Source organism: Pocillopora damicornis, chromosome 3 (assembly GCF_964200805.1).
Source record: "Pocillopora damicornis chromosome 3, jaPocDami1.2, whole genome shotgun sequence".
NCBI classification, from domain to species: Eukaryota; Metazoa; Cnidaria; class Anthozoa; order Scleractinia; family Pocilloporidae; genus Pocillopora; species Pocillopora damicornis.
The window spans coordinates 551,240-572,455 of NC_142672.1; the positions used below are offsets into that span (position 1 = coordinate 551,240).

At 37.5% G+C, this 21,216-nt stretch overlaps 3 protein-coding genes across 3 annotated transcripts; 1 reads left to right on the top strand and 2 right to left on the bottom strand.

Moving 5' to 3' along the window:
- Positions 1 to 4,871: 4,871 nt before the first annotated feature.
- On the bottom strand, positions 4,872 to 6,936 carry LOC113673966 (uncharacterized). The gene has a single exon (XM_027190441.2). It carries the CDS (start codon positions 6,910 to 6,912, stop codon positions 6,262 to 6,264), a length of 651 nt encoding a protein of 216 aa, XP_027046242.2. The 5' UTR covers positions 6,913 to 6,936; the 3' UTR covers positions 4,872 to 6,261.
- An 11-nt stretch (positions 6,937 to 6,947) lies between these two features.
- On the top strand, positions 6,948 to 14,137 carry LOC113673965 (xylulose kinase). Its single transcript, XM_027190440.2, has 5 exons — positions 6,948 to 7,361; positions 8,600 to 8,926; positions 10,396 to 10,669; positions 11,660 to 11,971; positions 12,405 to 14,137. The coding sequence occupies exons 1-5, from the start codon at positions 6,996 to 6,998 to the stop codon at positions 12,737 to 12,739; spliced, it is 1,614 nt and encodes a 537-aa protein (XP_027046241.2). The 5' UTR covers positions 6,948 to 6,995; the 3' UTR covers positions 12,740 to 14,137.
- Positions 14,138 to 15,528: 1,391 nt separating this feature from the next.
- On the bottom strand, positions 15,529 to 20,785 carry LOC149047731 (uncharacterized). Its single transcript, XM_089199664.1, has one exon. The coding sequence runs from the start codon at positions 20,612 to 20,614 to the stop codon at positions 15,653 to 15,655; it is 4,962 nt and encodes a 1,653-aa protein (XP_089055790.1). The 5' UTR covers positions 20,615 to 20,785; the 3' UTR covers positions 15,529 to 15,652.
- Between the last annotated feature and the right edge of the window lie 431 nt (positions 20,786 to 21,216).

A 21,216-nucleotide genomic window follows, 5' to 3' on the forward strand; every position in this document is an offset into this window, starting at 1 on the left:
TAAACAATCACTACAATCTAAACACATGGCTCTATCACTCGTTTTTACAACTTATGGAAAGAAGTGGCCTCCATTGAGAGACAATTCATTGGACTTAACTTTGGAGCGTAAAACTAGACGGCCGCTAGCGCTCGAGCTGGGCTTCAAACTTAAAAGTTCTGAAAAAAAGGATGTTTCTGATATCCCGATAAGTTTCGTCTGACCAACGCACACTTCTTCGGTGATTTTGCAGAAAACAAATTTTTGCTAAAAATTGATTCATTGAAATATTCGAAATAAATTTTATCGTTTATTTAAGCACTGTTGTCCTAAAAAAATAAACCGGTTAGTCGTAAAATGGACCCGATAGATAAATATTTTGAATATTTAAACCCACCTTATTCGTGAGTTGTCGGTAAAACTTCTATTATTTCATACCAGATGCATGTATCTTGCTTCAGTTTAAATGCAAGAAACAGTATTTTCCGATAACAGATTCTTTCATGAGTGCTAAAATCGCTTCTACTCCTTTTGGGAACATTTGACGAACCGTCTCAAGGATTTGAAATACTTTGGTCAATATATTCGTCTATGAATCTCCTGATTAAAAAATAAGTCACTCTGTATTCATGGCACTTTCACATTTCAATGTTTTTACATATCGTGGTCTAAAAAATTCATATTAACTGGTGTTAATTCATTAGTTAATGTACTCAACGGTTTAAATGACAGTTTAATATAGTTTTAATAGTGCTGGGGTCTTATTGAAAGCTCTGTGATGAATGATAGCTCGATCTGAACATGACCATATTGACTTTACATCTACGTGGACAATTTTGTAGTTTTTTGAGGCCAAAATAAAGTGTCATTTCATTGAAAGGAGAATTTTTAACAAGGGCTCCCTTGATTAAGCGTCCTCCTTCCAATAAGCACCCTCCTTTAAGCCGAAATTTTGACTAGCTCCTGGGCACTTACTTCAGGAAATACGGTTTAATACAATTTTTTTAACTGTTATATTACACTTTGCAACCTCAAAACGCAGTGAAAATAATGTTTCTATGCATTCCTTTTTAATGCCGCAAATAGTATGAAAAAAAAAATAGTATGATATTCGTGGCATACTTGACTTTAATGATTGCTTGGTCTTAGTTATAATGATCAGCTGTTATGATAAGTTTACATGGAAATCAAAAGCAAAGCACTCACTCAAATACTTCCAGCGGAACCTCTACATCTTGAACTCGTGCTTTACATTTCTCTATTTCCCTCATGTTTTCCATCATCGAGTTTGTGAAACAAAACAAAAAAGTTTAAACTAATAGGACGTGGATAGGTCACTGGAAGGAGGAATCTGTGTATAATTATTAATTCCGATCTGCTGTTTGGCAAGATTACTCATGATCAACTAGCACTCTTTAAGGTGACTGACGAAGTCCCAATGTTAACAGTTACAGAGGGAGACGAACATTCATATTTAAGCATACATTTAAGCCAAGTTTTTGCTTTCATTTCAAGCGATCACGGTTTTGTATTAATCCATCCCGAAATTATACATGGAACGCTCGAAGATAGGTCGCTTACATTTTCTGATTAAGAACACCTTGACTTCCAGGTTGAAAATCACTGACAATGATTCCTATTTGACGTGTTGTTTCTACAAACTGTTCAATTGTTTTCTAGCAACTCAAAGCTTTCTGGAACCTTATCATCCGCCATGATCACTCTCTCCCTCTCTCTGGCAGCCCTCGTTGCATTGTGGGAAGAATAGAGGCCCTCGCTTCCAAATTTTTTCGAGGATTTACCGGTAATTAAAACAAACTTTATTCTGGCAATCTACTAATTTCACTCAACAGATTACAAAAAAAATTTTGGGCGACGTTTAATGCGTTAAACTTTCTCTTTGTGATAAATTAAGGGTGTTTACAAGATCAATTCTCAAAATAAATGCATCCCTGATTCAGTCACAAGATTCATACAAGGAAGCAAAACAGGCCAAACATTACCACCCTAATTTTTCAATAAAACAAAGAGTGCAGGAAATCTACAACAATGCTTTGTTGATATACTTTTGAGTTTACAAAACGATGAATATTGACTGAAAGAAATTCAATGACAAAATAGTGACATCCAACTTTAACACCTTCCCAAACAAATACTTTCCCACAGGGCAGTAACTTTGGTCTTGTGGTATAGATGTTGCCAAAGATTAATAAATCTCACAGGTTGTATTCATACCAAGAACACAGAGCATAATTCGTTTAAATTAGATATTTGGCTTTGTAATCCTCTGACAAAAGGTGTTTGTATCAAGTCACTTCTAAGAGGTCTGTAATTCTTCTGGCAAAAAGCAAATTCAAATTTAATCATATGACAGATGGCAGGACAAGGAATTCTATCTAAAAAAAAAGTAGGAAGCTCTTAACCATTTCACTCTCAAGATCTCATTCGTAATTTTCCTTACTGCCTCTGAATCTGTTATTGGATACCTTAAGTATAAGGCCTTCCAACAGAAGGGAAGGTGGGGCCAAGCAAGAGCAGGTGGAAGGCTTTCCCTTCTATCTCATACCACCTTGACACCCTTGGAAAGTCTAATACTCAGGCTAGGTATTGGATGAACTTATAATCCCCTCAATGATGTTTTTATGTTTCTCAAAATTTTTCTGCTTGACACAGTATTTACATTGTATGGAGAAATTATCTTGGTGACTCGTAGGAGTTAAGAGCGCTTCTCTGTAAAAATCAAACATATCGCGGCAAGGGTGGAAAATTCGATTTCTTTCTTATTTTAATGTTTGATGGGCTAGGCTATAACTAAAATCACTGGATACTTTTTTTGGCAAAATATCTTTTTATTTCAGAGAAAAAATACGAATAACGAAATTCCGTTAAAATCGTCATTTTTAGCAGCAAATTATTGCACGAGTTTGAGTGCTTCGCATGCAAAAGCGAACCACTATCTCGTCTTTTAAACACTGAAATCTTCTTTTTCGCTCTCATAAGACCTCACGAAATGATTTTTGTAAACATTGCGCTCTTCTTTGCGCTTAAAATAATTTAATTTCGAAAGCATGCATTTCTCTTCAGTAAAAATACTTCGTGAATAAAATTAATTTTCACCATGTGCCAAACCTTCAAATGGATTAAGCTTTTGGTGGTTGAATTTTGAAAAGATGTTCTCAACATAACTATAAAATTTTGTTTGGGCAAATGCTTGAAGCGATACAAAAGCTTTTCAAAGTCCGTTAAAATGCAGTTATTTTTTTTACCTTTTGCGGTCAACATTCCAGTCGCGAGTCACACATATTTTAATATGTTTCAACCCACATGAGGCCGAAAAATGTACATAGAAAGATATTTCCAAATGCTCTAACCTCATTTGTCACAGAAGACCAATCCAGAGACCATTTTAGTGTGATTCTCTTGTCGTTCGTATTTAGGTCTGTATAAATGATAACGTCCGATGAAACCACCAACCCTGTTGAACACCATCTTGTTGTCAAACGTTCGATATCTTTCTTCACTGTGGCGTCTTATTCAACGGTTCAGTTGACTGCGAGTATTGCTCAGTTTACAATGCACTAAAAGATTACATCTAACAGTATAATTCAATGCTAAACTGAGTTAACTACAAACATGTACGCCCTTTGAGTATTTGGCTTGCACGCAATACCGGTGACAAAGGAACTTTAGGGGGTAGGTGAAGGGCAAAACTCCAGAATTGAACTCTTGGAACCTACAAAATATTTTATTTTGTAAACATTTTTATAATAGTGTCATCGTTGTCTGGTGACAAACAGTAAAATACATTTATTTATTGCAGGGAATTATTCTTGTTTTTTTTGGCGCTCTGTGCCTGTCGTACTTATTAGGGATGTTTTTCTTTCCAATAAAATTGCAAGAAATACCCTAATAGCATGAAAGAGAACCTTTTGTACATTTTTACAACACCATGCTACAAAACGTAGTGGTGGGAATGTGTGGCTTATGTGAGGTCGGGGTGCTATGTTCCGTGGCCAATAGGTGGGGCTTGCATAAGGGAGTGGTACTATTAACCACTGTTAATAGACCCAACTACCGTTTAAAACCTTAAACTACAGAGGGGCCGACATATGTGCGCTCAGCACAAAATAAGGTCGATCTCATCTTCAGGACCGGTAAATTTGAAAGCCGACTCGTGACTTGCGATATTCTCGGTGCATGAAAGTAAAGGAACAATTGATATATTAAAGTATGTGTGTGACTCGCGACTGGAATGTTGACCGCGAAAGGTCAAATAACTGCATTTTAACAGACTTTGAAAAGCTTTCGTATCGCTCTCAATCATTTGCCCAAAGAAATTTTTACAGTAATATTGAGAACAACTTTTCATTATTCTACCACCCAAAGCTTAATCCATTTGAAGGTTTAGCACATGCTGAAAATTAACTTTGCTCACAAAGTACTTCTACTGAAGAGAAATGTATGCTTTCGAAATTAAATTATTTTACACGCAAAGAGGAACGCAGTGTATACAAAAATCGTTTTGTGAGGTCTTATGAGGTTGAAAAAGAAGATTTGAGTGTTAAAAGACGAGATTGTGATTCGTTTTTGAATGCGAAGCCCTCAAACTTGTGCAATAATTTGCTTCTAAAAATGACGATTTCAATGGAATTTTGTTATTTGTATTTTCTCTGAAATAAAAAGATATTTTGCTAAAAAAAGTATCCAGTGATTTTAGTTATAGTCTAGCCTATCTAATATTAAAATAAGAAAGAAATCGAATTTTTCACCCTTGCCGCGAAATTTAGAATTTGTCTGATTTTTACAGACAAGCACTCTTAAAGGGATAACAGTATGGAGAATAAGAATATTAAAATGTGGGAATACCGTTGTTACAATCAACAAAGCAGGGGTTTCACCACATTTTTTCCTATTTTATTTAGAGATTAACTAAGAAATGTTTGTAATATAAGTTAAAAGTTTTAACAGTTCCTAGCATCTACTTGGACAAAGCCCCTTTGCAGGATACCTTGAGTACTTAGATTTCAACAGGAAAGAGCTATACAATTTCACAAACTATTGGAACAGAACTAATCTCAAATTATGTCAACTACATGGTGTGAATCTTGAAGAGATAAAAGAACTAGAAAAGTTTTCACAAATAATAGTTTTCCTTCCAGTTAAATCTCTGACAGCCAACCACAATCAACATTGTATGGAAAATAAGGAAAGCCAGGGAATAATTAGACCATCCTCATAAAGAAAGTAGGTCAGTGGGTCCTGGAAAAGAAAAAAATGAGTGCTGCCCCCTTCAAATTGCTTTCCTAACTCAAAAGTTTCTGATTTAAAGGCTTGATTAAATTGAGAATCTACTTTAGAAAATTTGGCAAGTTAGTCAATACAAATGGAATTCTTTTTTTTTTCTTTTTGATTCTTTCTTAATAACAAATGGATCAGCCAGGCAATGGGAGGTGAAAATATTTAATGAGGTTGGCCTAACAATATAGAAGAACTTATCCTAATGTTGATAAAACACAACACAGAATGTTCACAATTAAACCTTTAACTCCCATAAGTGACCGGGGCAGAATTTCTCCTTACCATGTCAATACAATTTCAACCAGATAAATGAGAATAAAGAAAAATATCAATTTGGGGATTATTAGTTGATCAAATACTAAATTCTCTGTACTAGCATTGAAAGAATTGTATGGTTGACAGTAAGAAGAATTACAAATTTGATCTGGGAGTTCAAGGGTTAACAAACAAAACAGAGTCTAGTGAGCACAAGTGGAAAAGATTCAACTTTGCTATTTGTCTCAAGTTTGCATATTACAAAAACAAACAGCCAATATGTCATTGGATATCAAGGACTTTTCCTATCCTGCAATATGCTTAGGATTAAGGTTGTCATATGGTGATGGCAAAGACGTGTAATTATTAATTCTGGGATGGTTGTATCTTCACTTACAAAACTAAATAAAATTATAAACAAAATTAGTGGGCAGTTGAACAAGTATACACAGAAAAGATAACAGCCTAAAAGAAGTATGGCCATCAGAGTCACCAGGATCTCTGCTAATCATCTCTGTAGGTATAATTTATTACAAATAATGATTTTCCACTTATCCTGTCTGAACGATTCCTATGGTATACAGCATGCATTTTTGTGTGTAGACAAAAGTAAAAAAAAAGCACCTTACAATCCAAAAAACAGCACTTTTTTTATGCCCAAGGACAAACTGACCTCCATTGGTTTTTTTCCCTTTTTTAAGAAAAGGGCACTGTAACCAAGTTAGGTTGCTAACGATCCCACGATTGCCTCTTCGATGTGTCCGGGTAAGTCACAGGCCCGCCAAATCTACTGTCTCCATAATAATATGATGAAGGCGGATAAGACCGCTGATAGTCCCTGTAATCACTGTCGTATGTACTGTAATATCCATAAGAACTTCGACTGTATGACGAAGGATAGGGTGCTTGTCTGTAGTACTCGCGATCGTAGTATGGATGATAGCGGCTTCTTTCGGGAGGGTAGTAACCACCGCCGCCTCCACCTCGAGGAGGACCTCGAGAATTCCCCGGTGCTCTGTCTCTTGGGTACGGACTTCTTCCTTCTCCACCTCCCCTGCCCTTCTTATGTGGAGTGGTTGACATTAATACTCTAATAACATTGCCTTTCAGCTCCGTTTCATGTAGCTCTTTTATCGCATTTTCGGCGTCCTCTTTATTCTCAAAATGCACAAATGCATAATTTCGAACTATTGCATGCTCCACAATGGTACCGTATTTTTCGAAGGCTTCCTTAAGATCGTCTTCACTGCATGATTCTGAGATGTTCCCTACAAATAGTTTAGTAGGCATCGGTCGACTGTTGATGCAAAACTGCAAAGGATCGTTAGACAGCCACCAAACATTGACTGAACGCTTCAAAATGGCAGCGCACGCGGTCATCAGAAGTAACGCGCATGCCCTGGAATCTCATTTACGATTATTTTCCGACTATTTGCGAACAACCAGTTCCGGAAGGAAACAAAATGGCTGCTCCCCTCTTTATGGGATTTGATTCAAGTACGCAGCAGTTGAAAGCACTAGTTATCGACAAAGATCTTAAAGTTGTGACAGAGGCTTCCGTGCACTTCGATAACGATTTTCCGGAATTTAAAACGCAGGGCGGCGTTCATCAACACAAGGATAAGCTAACTGTTACAGCGCCAACGTTATTGTGGGTGAAAGCGTTTGACCTTGTTTTAAAAAGACTGAAAGAAAATGGTCTGGAATTCGGAGCTATTGCTTGTGTTTCTGGAACAGGACAACAACATGGCAGTGTTTATTGGAAAAATGGAGCAAGAGAGACATTGAAAAACTTGCAAAGTGGAAAATCTCTTTATGACCAATTTCAGGTACAGGGTGTGCACCTATGTATGGTTGGAGCACTCACTTTATCCTGTTCCTTCCGAACATTGCCCCTTTTTTTAATTTTGATAAATTAAATAGTGATGGTTGTGACAAATCTATGAGATATGCTGCACTGTTGTGGTGGTTGGAGGGCTGGATTCCTCAATGAATGAACTGAGTTTATGCTCAGGGCGGATCATTGAGTTAAATGTTGGGGCAAGACACTTAACTCTTTCACTCCCATGGGTGACCAAGACCGAATTTCTCCTTACAAAGTCAATACAATATCAACCAGATAAGTGTTGAGAATAAAGAAAAATATCAATTTGTGGATAACTAGCTGATCCAACACTAAATTATCTGAACTAACATGATAAGAATTGTATGGTTGACAGAAAGGAGAATTACAAATTTGATCTGGGAGTTAAAGGGTTAACTCTCACAGTGGCTTTGTCCACCTGGAAGTTTGTTGGATAGCAGAGGACTTCTTCCTTTAATGGGATGCCAGTTCATTACAGGGTTAAATGGTTCCAATTCAATAAGTCACTGACTTATTCACTCATTTACTCTCTCACTCACTATCATTATGAGTACCCACTGGAATGCAAGATGGTGGCAAAGGTATTCCACTGTTATAAGCCTCAGCCAGTTTTTGGATTATGTCCATGGAGTGGTTTAAGTCTCCTTTTTCAGTTTCTCCAATAGAATACTGCCATACGTTCTCAGGCTTACAATGCATGTGCCTGTCTTCAGGTGCCCAGAGTATTGTTGTTGAACTGATCACTGAATCATTTTGAGAAAGCCAATCCTGTCACCTTAAAGGTCTTCTTATGATGATGGTTCTCATGTTCTGAGGGCTTTTTAAATACTTAAGCTGAAAGTGTGACATATAAGTTGAAAAGCAATACACCTAGCTAATTTATTTTGTAACAGATGTTTATTTTATTTGTAGGTAATTATGTTTCCCTCTAAATTTCACCACTAAGAGGAAACAGTATTATTGTTGCCATATTCTATTGTCTGTTTGTATCGTTAACTTTGTTAATTTTCATTGCTTGTCTTGAAATATGCAGAGTTTTGATTAGAAATGCAGATGTTTGACTGCATGCTGCCAGTAGCATGAAGTCAAAGCATCAAGAGTCATATGGTACCTCCCTACAAAGTCCTGAGGAAAAAATTGATTATTGCCTGAGACATCATAAACTTAAAGTGTTTTCTTTTCTCATCAAATTTCAATTTCTAGGATTCATTTGCTATCAAGGACTCTCCCATATGGATGGATTCAAGTACAGGAAAACAATGCCGAAATTTAGAGGATGCAGTTGGTGGCCCACAAAGACTTAGTGATATTACAGGCTCAAGGGCTTATGAACGCTTCACAGGAAATCAAATTGCCAAGATATATGAGTTGAAACCTGATGCATACAACATGTGTGAGAGAATTTCCCTGGTTAGCAGCTTTGCTGCTAGTCTTTTGATTGGTGACTATGCACCAATTGATTTTAGTGATGGATCTGGAATGAATCTGATGAATATTCACAGTAAAACTTGGGAAGACAAGTGCCTAGAGGTTTGTTGATCATTCTAGTTCAAACTTTTTAAGTTACAATCATGAAGAATACCAACTCTGATATTATTTAAGTCAGCTTTAGATAATAGACCTCACAGTAAGACTCAGGCAATATATTTGTATTGTTTATCATTGAAATCTGATGAGTTATTGATTTATTGGGCTATTAAAATTAACAATGTATTTGGCTGCTTGTTTGCACAACCAACTACCTTCTGGTAGAGTTAAAATGATGTTATGGGGCATATGCAGGGCGTGAAATAGCGCCTACTACAGGTGCCAATGCAACTAAATTTTTTGCTTTGGTGATCAAATCCTGAAAATTAGTCATCAAATTGGCAACCAGAATGTTTCATCATAACCCTACTTAAAGATACAGTGAATTAAAAGATTTGGGTAAAATTTCCACACAGCCCTGCACTACATTAATATGCATTCAGTTCTTTAATAGAGAGAACAATTAAAAAAACAATACATTGCCATTGGGAGAACAAATTTGTTTTACAATAGTATGGGGCGGTATGGAAATTTTACCGAGATTTGCAAAGATAGATCTGTGGCAAACTTCCTTGTTAAGTTTGTTTCCAAAATGTCGCACATGCATTTTGATCAATAACTAGATGCCATCTTGGATTTAGGTGAGCTTGAGCATTGTATATCTTCCATTCTAGTGTCCACTTTGTTGCAGGTTAAAGATCTTTTTACTAACTTACTTTTGGAGGGTCTATCTAGAACGCTGACAGCATAAAAAAAAAAATGGTTTTGTTTGTCTTTGAAAATGGCAACCAACTTTTTTTGAATTGGCTACCACTTTGAAGAATTAAGGAGCTAAGTGGCTGTCAGGAAAAAAAATTAATTTCATGCACTGATATGTCTAGTAAATTTGAGGGTTGACAGACAAAAGCTTGGACTGGTCACACACCCTGGTTGTCATTGTCTGATACAATGAAAACTATAATTTGAGTACTATAAATGGAGCATTAACAGTAGGTTTAACAGAGCACAGTTTGGTTTTTGAGTTACCAAGCATTTAGAGCCTGTACATGGAAATAAGTGAAAAAGCATAATGTAGAACAACTTTACCACCCTTTGGAGGTGCACCAGTTTACAAATTCTTAGTTTCATCTAGATTCACTCACCATAAGTGCTAACCAAGCAGCCTTACACCAGTTTTTCCCTTGGTTTCCATTTTAGTTTACCACTCTTTGACCTGACAAATGAAAAAGAGTTAAGGACAAATTTTGGAGAAAAATAGGATAGTTGCTTGATGAGCATCAAATTCAAATTCCATATAGTGGGTAGTGATGACAATTTTGGAATCCAACCAGATTTGCTTTGTAGTGATTGTGTAAAAAATGGTTCAGTTGTACCCAATGCAACTTCAAATTGTAGAAGATTGAAACAGACTTTTGAAATTGCAATTGATCAATGTGGAATCTTTGTTCAATTTTTTTGTTATTTTTGGGTAGGCGTGTGCACCAAATTTGAGGGAGAAGCTTGGGGACTTGGTACCTTCCTATGAAATAATTGGCCATATATCACAGTACATGGTGCAAGAATATGGATTCAGTCCTGATTGTAAGGTTGTGGCATTCACCGGTGACAATCCTGCTTCCTTAGCAGGGATGAGGCTAGACAAAGGGGACATTGCATTGAGTCTGGGTACCAGTGACACACTCATGCTATGTTTCAAAACTCCCAAGCCTGCCCTAGAGGGGCATATATTTGTCAATCCAATTGAAGGTATTGTATATTTGATTTAGTTTGCATTCAATGTTTCATATTGAAAGCTTTTTGTAAGGATTTCCAAAAATGTGTGTGTCCTTCTCAAGCAATGGAGGAGATGTACACAAATAGTTAATTAACAAATTGCTATCCCTCTCCTTATGAAGCTTCATTGGTCACCCATTCACATAGGGATTAATTTCAAAATAGTACTTTTAAAATATAAGGCCATATGTGGCTTGGTACGGTCCTACATAACTGATCTTACCTCTACTATACGTATGGAACAAGTTATTCTTTGTGATCCACCAAAGAAAGTCACTGAAATAATCCATTATGTAAGTCTTATGCAAAAATTGGTGATTATTTACTCTCTTAGCATGGCTGCAGCAAAAGTCTGGAACTCACCTCCAACTGAAATAAAATAAGCCTCTACTTTTGGCAATTTTAAATGTTTGCCTTAGACCCATGATTTTGAATTAGTGCTTTCCTGATGTCTGTAAAATTTTAAATAGTATTTTTTCTTATGGTGTCAGCAATTTTTAAGCCATATCAATTTTGACATGATTTTAGTCTTAACTTCTGTTTTATAGCATTTCATTTGTATAATTTTTCAGTGATTCTAGGTTTTTTTAATCATATTTTATCTGCTTAGTTTATTATGGTTGTTTTATATTTTTTTCACACATGATCATTAAGTCATGTAGCACGTACTATATAAGTTTATCAATTATTGTTATTACTTTCATTTACAACAAATAAAGACAAATACTGGATTGTTTGTGTAACAAACATCTCATGGTAGATAATGTGACTTATGTCATTTATCCTGCAAGAAATGGCCAACTCTAATTTTGCTTATGACTTTTTTACTTGCAACTGTTAGTAACACTGTCAATAGTTTTTGTAGAATGAAAGCAAAACTACTAAATCATTTTTATCATCTGTATTTCTTTCCCAGCAAGGCAACAGTGTGAAAATCTGAAAATATATTTTTCTTCCTTGTAGAAAATGCCTACATGGCTCTTCTCTGTTTCAAGAATGGGTCCTTGACAAGAGAGTCCATACGAGACTCTTCAGCAGACAACTCCTGGGAAATTTTCAATAAAGCTTTGAAGAACACTGATCGTGGCAATAAAGGAAACATTGGCATCTATTTTGCAGCCACAGAAATAACACCTTTTGCTGTTGGAATTCATCGTTTTAATGATAAGGGGGAAAGAGTTGATTCATTTTCAAAAGAAATAGAAGTGAGAGCACTTGTTGAGGGACAGATCATGGCTAAGAGAGCTCATGCAGAAGCCCTAGGGTACTCATTAGGTAAATAGTATGATCTCAGATTATCATCGTGTTCCTTAATACACTTATTTAGTAAAATAATTATTATTGCTCTGTATTCTTGTTTGTTTTAAACCCTTCAACTCCCAGAAGTGATTAACATGTAACTTATCCTGGCCTGTAATATCCATACTTAATCCAGCAAAGAGGTTATGAGAATACTCAAACTTTTAAGATAGAAGTTGTTATCTTGATTTAACACCCAATTCCTTGTTCAACTAATGTGTATTTTGAGTAGCACAACTGCAATAAAGCTAGTCAAATGAAAAGTAGTCAAAGTGGAACATTTGAAGCTGAGCTTGAGTCAATTGGAGAGTGCTTAATAAAATAAGGCTGTTTTGATTATCTTCTGGGGAATATACCAAACTAACCCCTACACAGCAAGGCTATAATTTTGTTATTATTCTGTTGTTAGGTTCAACTACACGCATACTTGCAACAGGAGGTGCATCATCAAATCTTGCCATACTTCAAGTAATAGCTGATGTGTTTTATGCTCCTGTCTTTGCCATCCAAGATACAGCCAATTCAGCTTGTCTGGGTTGTGCATACCGTGCTAAGCATGGCTGGGAGCGTAGTAATGGCAGGTCTTTTATGGATGTGGTTAGTGGAGCACCACCTTATATAAAAGTAGCAGAGCCCTCGTGTGATGCTCAGAACATCTACAACCCACTGACAGCCAGGTACAAGGAGTTGGAAGACAATATTGTGGACAGTTCTCATCATCAAGTGAAGAGGCCAAGGGTGTAAACCTCACCTAATGTTCAAGTCTTTGCCAAGCATTTGGCAATCAGCCGAAAATCACAATCTGGCAGCCACAAAGCAATTTGATGTTATCAATAAATTAATACAATATCAGCAGTGATAAGAATGAAGAAAAGTATGGATTAGTAGTTGTTCCAATACCTAATTCTCAGAACTAATATCACAAGAATTGTATGGCAGACAGTAAAGAGAATTGCTTAAATAAATGAGATAAGGGGAGGAAAAGTTTCATAGAATATTATTTGCAGGAAATACAGCTTTAATTATAGGCAATAGTCCATTTTACAGTTGCATGCTTAGTTGCCAAGCCTTTGAACTAGAGTGAGGCTAAGAGTGACCTTGTTATGATACAAACCTTGCTGTTTTTCAAATGTAAATTACTTTGTTATTATGCTAACTAGATACTGGTCTTTATTACAACAAGGTCACTTTCAGCCTCACTCCAAATTAAAAGCTTGACAATTAAGTACATAACTGTGAAAAGGCTTATTATGTGTAGCATATGCAATGGAAAATAAGCCTAAAAGTTTTTTATCAATATTTTTTTAGATTATGTATGTGTAGTTGTAAATTAAATTGAGATCATAAAGGCTACTTCTGGTGACAATTTTTTCAGAAACATATCTTCCACAGTCAGGTATAACATCAAAGGACATTATTGTGTTATGAAAACACAGTCTTTTTTTTTTCTTTTTTTGCATCACACCTGCAGTAAGCCAGTTTTTTTACTTTGAAATTTTGAAGCAAGAAGGAGTAAAAAAGGCAAGAAGCTGTTAAGCTTGGAAAACATTCAAACAGATTTCTTTGATAAAAAGGGGCAAAAAAACTGACATCTCTGCTTCTTGTTGTTCAAACTAATTGCCATGAGTTTCTGATGTTTTATTCTTTCTCTTGGCCTCACTGTCATTACCTTTCTGCTTAGTGAATGAATTGTGTTGAAAGAACAAATTTCTTTTTGATTAATTTTAAGAGTAAAAGGGTAAATATTTTTGGAGGGAAATGATGTGCAGAAGCCTAATACATAATTTTCAGTTTAAAAGTACACATGGTTATTCTGTAACACATTTGGATGAAATTAAAGAAAAGATTGTTTTTTCAGACAGAGTTTGTACAGGTAGATTTCATATATGTCTCTGATTATTTTCTTTTCTGTAATATTTTTTTTTTACTTTTTACACCAAGGTTAACTGATTCTGTAAATCTTGTTTTACAAAAAAAAGGTTATTTTGTGTCCCACTTGATTAATTTTGACCAAAATTCTATGTAAGTGGACAGGAATTTATTCAAGACATAAAAATGTGACATTTATTTCATGTTGTCTACATTTTAAACTTACTAAAATACTGCATTTCCTGGAATAAATGCTTGTGAACTTATTCAAAATACTGGTCTCAAGGAGGGGCACTCATTGGAGGGAAAGGGCTCCTCCCTTGTTTAATGGAGGGGGTGCTTATTAAGAAAATTACTGATTCTGCTTCAGTTAAAGCTTTAAAATTTGTACATTGAATGGCAATAGAAACAGGTTTCCTTTGTATCCCTACTACTTTAGTGAGTGAGGGAGGAGGGGCGCACGCTTGCTTGATATTACAACCTAGGGAGTGGGAACTTATTTGGGGTAGGATTGTGGGTGCTCACTCAAGGGAATAAGATATTTACTGTTGGTTTGGGATATGAATTAGAATCTACATTATGCATACATTATGCAGCAAACAGGTAATCAGAATACACAAACTTTGAAAGCAAAAGTGGTTATCTTGATCTATCCCCAAATTCTCATTACTAATTTATTGCAAGGAAATTTGCAACAGGTAAAGAGGAGAGTTAACAGTCATATATTGGGACTCTGTGGGTTAAGAGTAAGTGATAAGTGTTTCTATAGAGGAATGGAGGCATGTCTCTCTTGTAAATGTATTTTGTTCCAGTCTGATATTTAGAAGGTTTCACCTCCCCCCTCTGCTGCCCCACCCCTCTCCACAGCTTTCAAGTTAGGTCTAACCAAAGGGATAGATATATGACAACTCAAGTTTTAATTGGCTTAAAAAATTTATTCTACTTTGATAACTTTGGGAGTTCTGACTCTATTTACAAGAACTTTTAAGCTTAACCTAACTGTCTGAGTTTGGTACTTCATCAGATTTCGTAGTCCAACTTATTAACATTTCATCATACCAGACGAGAAACAGGCCCTAAACATGTACAAAAATACTCAATGTTTATGACAACGGCGAAAACCGCAAAAATTGTTTCGATTACATTAAATAAATCTTACACCACAAACCTATTCAAAAAGGCTCTTTTTTAAGTGCGACTAGTCAATTTATAATTTGGTTACGATTTCACTGGTAGAAAGTATGAAACTACTTGAACCGGATCGCTTCCACTCAAAAAAATTAAAACAAATGAAACAAATGTATTGTACCAAGCAATCTGCATTATATTAACTTATTTGATCCGCTTATAATCTCCTAAAGAGCTTCAATAAACGCATCAGAAAACTTATTCCTTACGACATACACAAGCAATAAGAACATTTATGAGCATGCAGTGAATTTAGGATCGAAACTAACCAATCATAAAATGACAAAGTTTCCTGAGAGGTCCGTGTTTGTTTGTTTTCTCTGCAGGAAGTTTGTGGTTTTACTTCAATGTTATTGGATCGTTTATAGAAAAAGTTTGACATCCTTTGTTCCCAATAAACATGTTCATTGGTTCATTTTTCTTCATTTCGATCCGGTTCAAATAATCTCGCTGCCTCAAGCGCATCTAACACTCACTTTGCTGTCAGTCACGTTTCTACTTTATTGGTTGTAATTGTCACTGAGCTGGTTACCTCACAGTTATTTTGAATAGTAAGTTGTTGTAATAATTTTTTCAGTTTTTAATTGGAATTGCTGAGGCCTAAAGGATAAGCTTACACTGACTATTGCTTAGTAAATTACGTACGTGTTGCTTGCTTGTTATGTGTTGATTGTCTGAGAGGTTTAACGTGTGTAGCTGACAGTTTTTGTTGTTGATGGCGTCAGCCAAGTGTTGTGCTCCAATGTCTGAGATGTTATTGTATGTGAGGTTTAACGTGTGTAGCTGACAGTTGTTGTTGTTAATGGCGTCAGCCAAGTGTTGTGCTCCAATGTTTGAGATGTTATTGCCTGAGAGGTCTAACGTGTGTAGCTGACAGTTGTTGTTGTTGATGGCGTCAGCCAAGTGTTGTGCTCCAATGTTTGAGATGTTATTGCCTGAGAGGTCTAACGTGTGTAGCTGACAGTTGTTGTTGTTGATGGCGTCAGCCAAGTACTGTGCTCCAATGTCAGAGATGTTATTGTATGTGAGGTTTAACGTGTGTAGCTGACAGTTGTTGTTGTTGATGGCGTCAGCCAAGTGTTGTGCTCCAATGTCTGAGATGTTATTGTATGTGAGGTTTAACGTGTGTAGCTGACAGTTGTTGTTGTTAATGGCGTCAGCCAAGTGTTGTGCTCCAATGTTTGAGATGTTATTGCCTGAGAGGTCTAACGTGTGTAGCTGACAGTTGTTGTTGTTGATGGCGTCAGCCAAGTGTTGTGCTCCAATGTCTGAGATGTTATTGTATGTGAGGTTTAACGTGTGTAGCTGACAGTTGTTGTTGTTGATGGCGTCAGCCAAGTACTGTGCTCCAATGTGTGAGATGTTATTGCCTGAGAGGTTTAACGTGTGTAGCTGACAGTTGTTGTTGTTGATGGCGTCAGCCAAGTGCTGTGCTCCAATGTGTGAGATGTTATTGTGTGAGAGGTTTAACGTGCGTAGCTGACAGTTGTTGTTGTTGATGGCGTCAGCCAAGTGCTGTGCTCCAATGTCAGAGATGTTATTGTATGAGAGGTTTAACGTGTGTAGCTGACAGTTGTTGTTGTTGATGGCGTCAGCCAAGTGCTGTGCTCCAATGTCAGAGATGTTATTGTATGAGAGGTTTAACGTGTGTAGCTGACAGTTGTTGTTGTTGATGGCGTCAGCCAAGTGCTGTGCTCCAATGTCAGAGATGTTATTGTATGAGAGGTTTAACGTGTGTAGCTGACAGTTGTTGTTGTTGATGGCGTCAGCCAAGTGCTGTGCTCCAATGTCAGAGATGTTATTGTATGAGAGGTTTAACGTGTGTAGCTGACAGTTGTTGTTGTTGATGGCGTCAGCCAAGTGCTGTGCTCCAATGTCAGAGATGTTATTGTATGAGAGGTTTAACGTGTGCAGCTGACAGTTGTTGTTGTTGATGGCGTCAGCCAAGTGCTGTGCTCCAATGTCAGAGATGTTATTGTATGAGAGGTTTAACGTGCGTAGCTGACAGTTGTTGTTGTTGATGGCGTCAGCCAAGTGCTGTGCTCCAATGTGTGAGATGTTATTGTATGAGAGGTTTAACGTGCGTAGCTGACAGTTGTTGTTGTTGATGGCGTCAGCCAAGTACTGTGCTCCAATGTGTGAGATGTTATTGCCTGAGAGGTTTAACGTGTGTAGCTGACAGTTGTTGTTGTTGATGGCGTCAGCCAAGTGCTGTGCTCCAATGTCAGAGATGTTATTGTATGAGAGGTTTAACGTGTGTAGCTGACAGTTGTTGTTGTTGATGGCGTCAGCCAAGTGCTGTGCTCCAATGTCAGAGATGTTATTGTATGAGAGGTTTAACGTGTGTAGCTGACAGTTGTTGTTGTTGATGGCGTCAGCCAAGTGCTGTGCTCCAATGTCAGAGATGTTATTGTATGAGAGGTTTAACGTGCGTAGCTGACAGTTGTTGTTGTTGATGGCGTCAGCCAAGTGCTGTGCTCCAATGTGTGAGATGTTATTGTGTGAGAGGCTTAACGTGCGTAGCTGACAGTTGTTGTTGTTGATGGCTTCAGCTAAATACTTTGCTGCTTCGTCTGTCAGTTGATTACTTGTGAGGTTCAACCAGCGTAGTTGAGATTCCTTACATTTTAACAATTTACAAATCTCAAAACTACCTAATGGACCAACATCATTTTGACTCAAATCTAAATGTGAAATTTGTTGAACATTCTTAATTACATTTACTAACGAAGAGCAATCAACAGCTGTGAGGTGGCTACGAATAAAATTTACAAAATTAAAGTTAATTTGTTGAAGTTTTCTCTGAACTATCGACTCTATCTTATCACTTTCGTTACCACATTTAAAAAGCGTCACTGCTAAATCTTGTTCGTCTTCAGTCGGCCAGCAGGTCACCATTTTGTCTTCATTCTCGGTCCACTGTTCGTTGGAGTCGGCGCTTTCTTTCATTTCAGTTTTCACAGGAAGAAGGTCAGTGATGATTTCGCTTGGTAGGTGAACTTTATCCTCCATTAGTCCTGCCAGAAACTGAAAAACCAGTTGCCATTTGCCGTTCTTGATGTTCTCGGAAACAAAGTTCCTCAATTCTGTTTCACTCATACTATTTGCCAAGTGCCTCGCAGCGAAAAACTCTTGTATTGTCAGATGAATGAAACAGAATTGGCGTTCAAGTTTAAGCGCGCTGGTTTTACGGTCGGGTAAGCGATGAAAAAGCGCGTTGTCTTCCATTCCGCGTACTTCGTTTCCTTCAAGGATCAGTTTTCCTTCTTTGATTCCTTCAAACGCCACTCTTCCTAGTTTCTCGAATTTCTCCTCCACATCCGAGGACAATTTATCAGATTCAAAGTGTTCACGAGTGATATCAGTATCGTGGAATTCTTTAGTGTGTCTAAAATAAAACAATTTCACTGCAATCTTGTATATCTTGGTTAATTTGGAAGGGAGCGTAACAACAGCGGAACTTTCGAACTGCAATATTTGGAACAGACTTGAGCATATGATGAAGCTGTTCACAGGGACATAACAGAGCGAAAGTAAGTTCATGTTGCTGTTGATGTGTCGCCATAGTGTTTCGCCTGCTTGCTTGTCGTCTCCCGTAAATTTGTAGACATATTCTTCAATTTGCTCGGTTGAAAACCCCAAAATCTCGCAGATTTTGTCGAATGGAAGGCGTCTGATGCTCGGCAAAGCCGTAGGTCTCGTCGTGGTCACAATTGAGGCATCTTTGAGGAGTTTTCCGTGCACAAGACAGTGATAGAGGATTCGGAGCGACATTTGCTGTTCTACGCTGGGACGAGGAGGAGGCGCCTGAACGATCTTAGCATCATGTTTGAATTCATCGAATCCGTCAAAAAGTATGAGGACGCGTTTAGGGTGTTGCAGGATGTATTTCCAGACTTTATCATCCAGGTGGTCTGGGGGAAAATGCTCTGACTGAATCAATAGTTCCTTGAGGTTCAGGACGTCGGTCGAGTTGAATCTTCTGAATTTTACGAAAAAGGCAGCATCAAAGTGCGTTTCAGCATTAGATGTCGCTATAAAAACTTCATCAAATGCCCAGTCTCTGAGAAGTTTAATACAACATAATGTTTTGCCGATTCCGGGACGACCAACAACCAAAACTTTCTTACTTTTATCCGTTAGGAGGTCTTCTAAGCCTTTCGGTTGTGATTCTCCCTTGCGCGACCTTGGGTAAACTTTGAGTTGCTCCTGTCTGTCTTCAGTAAAGTCATATGTATCTCTATCATTAATAACCGTAAGATTTGTGTAAATCTGATCCAAAGTCAAATGTTTAACTGCCGTTTGCTCGCCTGGGTTTCCTAAAAAAGGTGATTGGAGCTCAGAAAGGTTTTGGGTGTCTTCTTGAATTATTTCCTTTGTTTTCGCAATGAATCGTTGAAGATTTGAGTTTTGGAGCTGTTCTGGTTCTCTTTGCGTCAGAGGAACATTATCATGTCCGCACCTTCTATCTGGCTTTTGAGGTTCTTGATGCGACTCGATTTCATCCCGTGGTTGTAGTGGGAAAACGTCATCTTGACTTTGAGGTTCTTGGTGGGACTCAATTTGGGTCGCACGGTGTTCTCGCTCTCTTTGCAGTGGAACAACATCATCCTGTCTTTGAGGTTCTGAGTGTAACTCGACTTCGGTTGGACGGTGTTCTCGCTCGTATGGTTGTGGTTGAACGACATCATCTTCCCTCTGAGGTCTTAGGTGCAACTTGCCTCGGGTCGAACGGTTTGCATGCACTCGTAACTGTTCTATTCTTCCTTCTTGTCTTTGAGGTTCCTGATGAGATTTTCCATGGTTGGGATTTAAATGTGTTTCAAGAAACTTTGAGTTTTTCATGAACTTCTTTTCTATGCATGCCCGTGACAAAATGTAGATGGTTTCAATAAGAATGCCAGCGACAAAAATTCCATTCACTACAAGAATAGCGTTCATCCAGAAGGTTTTCTTTTCCGATCGTTGATTGCTACATTCGTAAAAAGCAGAGTTTTGGGTGGCGTCCGATGAATTCCTTGGCTGATTGGTTCTGGAGGGTAAATAACAGTCAAACGTATAGGAAAACTTGAGAGGATAAAGCAACTGAGTTTGAAGGATCATGGAAAGAACTCCTAAAACAAGTCTCGTGGATAATTGGCAGCAGTAAGCGATGAAAAGCTGTTTTCCCTTTGAATTTTTATTCTCTTGGTCGCCCGACTGGCTCTCAGGGTCACCGTTGCCAGTGCTTGACGACAGTTCATTGACTGTATTTTTCACTATTTGGGAGTACACAGCATATACAGCAGCAATAAGGAAGAAATTGATGATCACGAAGCCATAGACGGGAACACCGTATTTGTTGTACTGCTTCATGTATTGCCGGAAACATTTTCCACGGACGAGATCAATGTTTTCAGTCTTCGCTCCACCGCAACGGAAATCAAACCTGGGTTCGGTGTTTTCCACTTCAATAAAAATGCCGAGGAAGGTTGCACCCATCACGAACCAAATTGACACGATTGCGAAGTAGCTATATTTGTTGAATGCTTTTGGCACAAGTAATTCCTTGAGAGTATCCATCGTTTCAATACTGTTTGTATTTTCGATTAGATGAAAATCGCTCTATACCTTAGGTTGAGGACTTCTGGTTACTCGATTGTTCAGGTTTAAATAAAAGTTTATGAACAAAACTACAATTTCAACTTTTGGCAAACTTACGGCTGCCAATATTTTGTTTTCGCACGCCATTATTTTCTCGACCACACAGGAAGCTGGTATTGGAAACTGAAATAGAAAAATGAAATGGACAGATGTTTTGGTTATGTCAAATTTTCTCTCTCTAATGAATAAGATGCTCTGAACTGATTTCGTTGAAAGACGCGTCAAGGAAACAATTAAGTATGGCGAGAAATTTGGCTGAGACTTCTTACGTCACCACAGAAAGAAATAAATTCCTCTCAACTGGGCACGTTATTTACGTGTAAGTTCGTGACGCGATAAACGAAAATGCATTTTTACCCGATGGATGTGGAGACTTGCATCAGCAAATTTCTCAGTGTTGTCCGTGTTAATTTGAGATCAATTTCTTTCAGAAATTTTTGGGAAACGTGTCAGTAAAGTTTTTCAAAGCTCGCATTCAATCCTCTCTAGTCACTAAGCTTCGTTTCTTTGCGCTTTTAAGT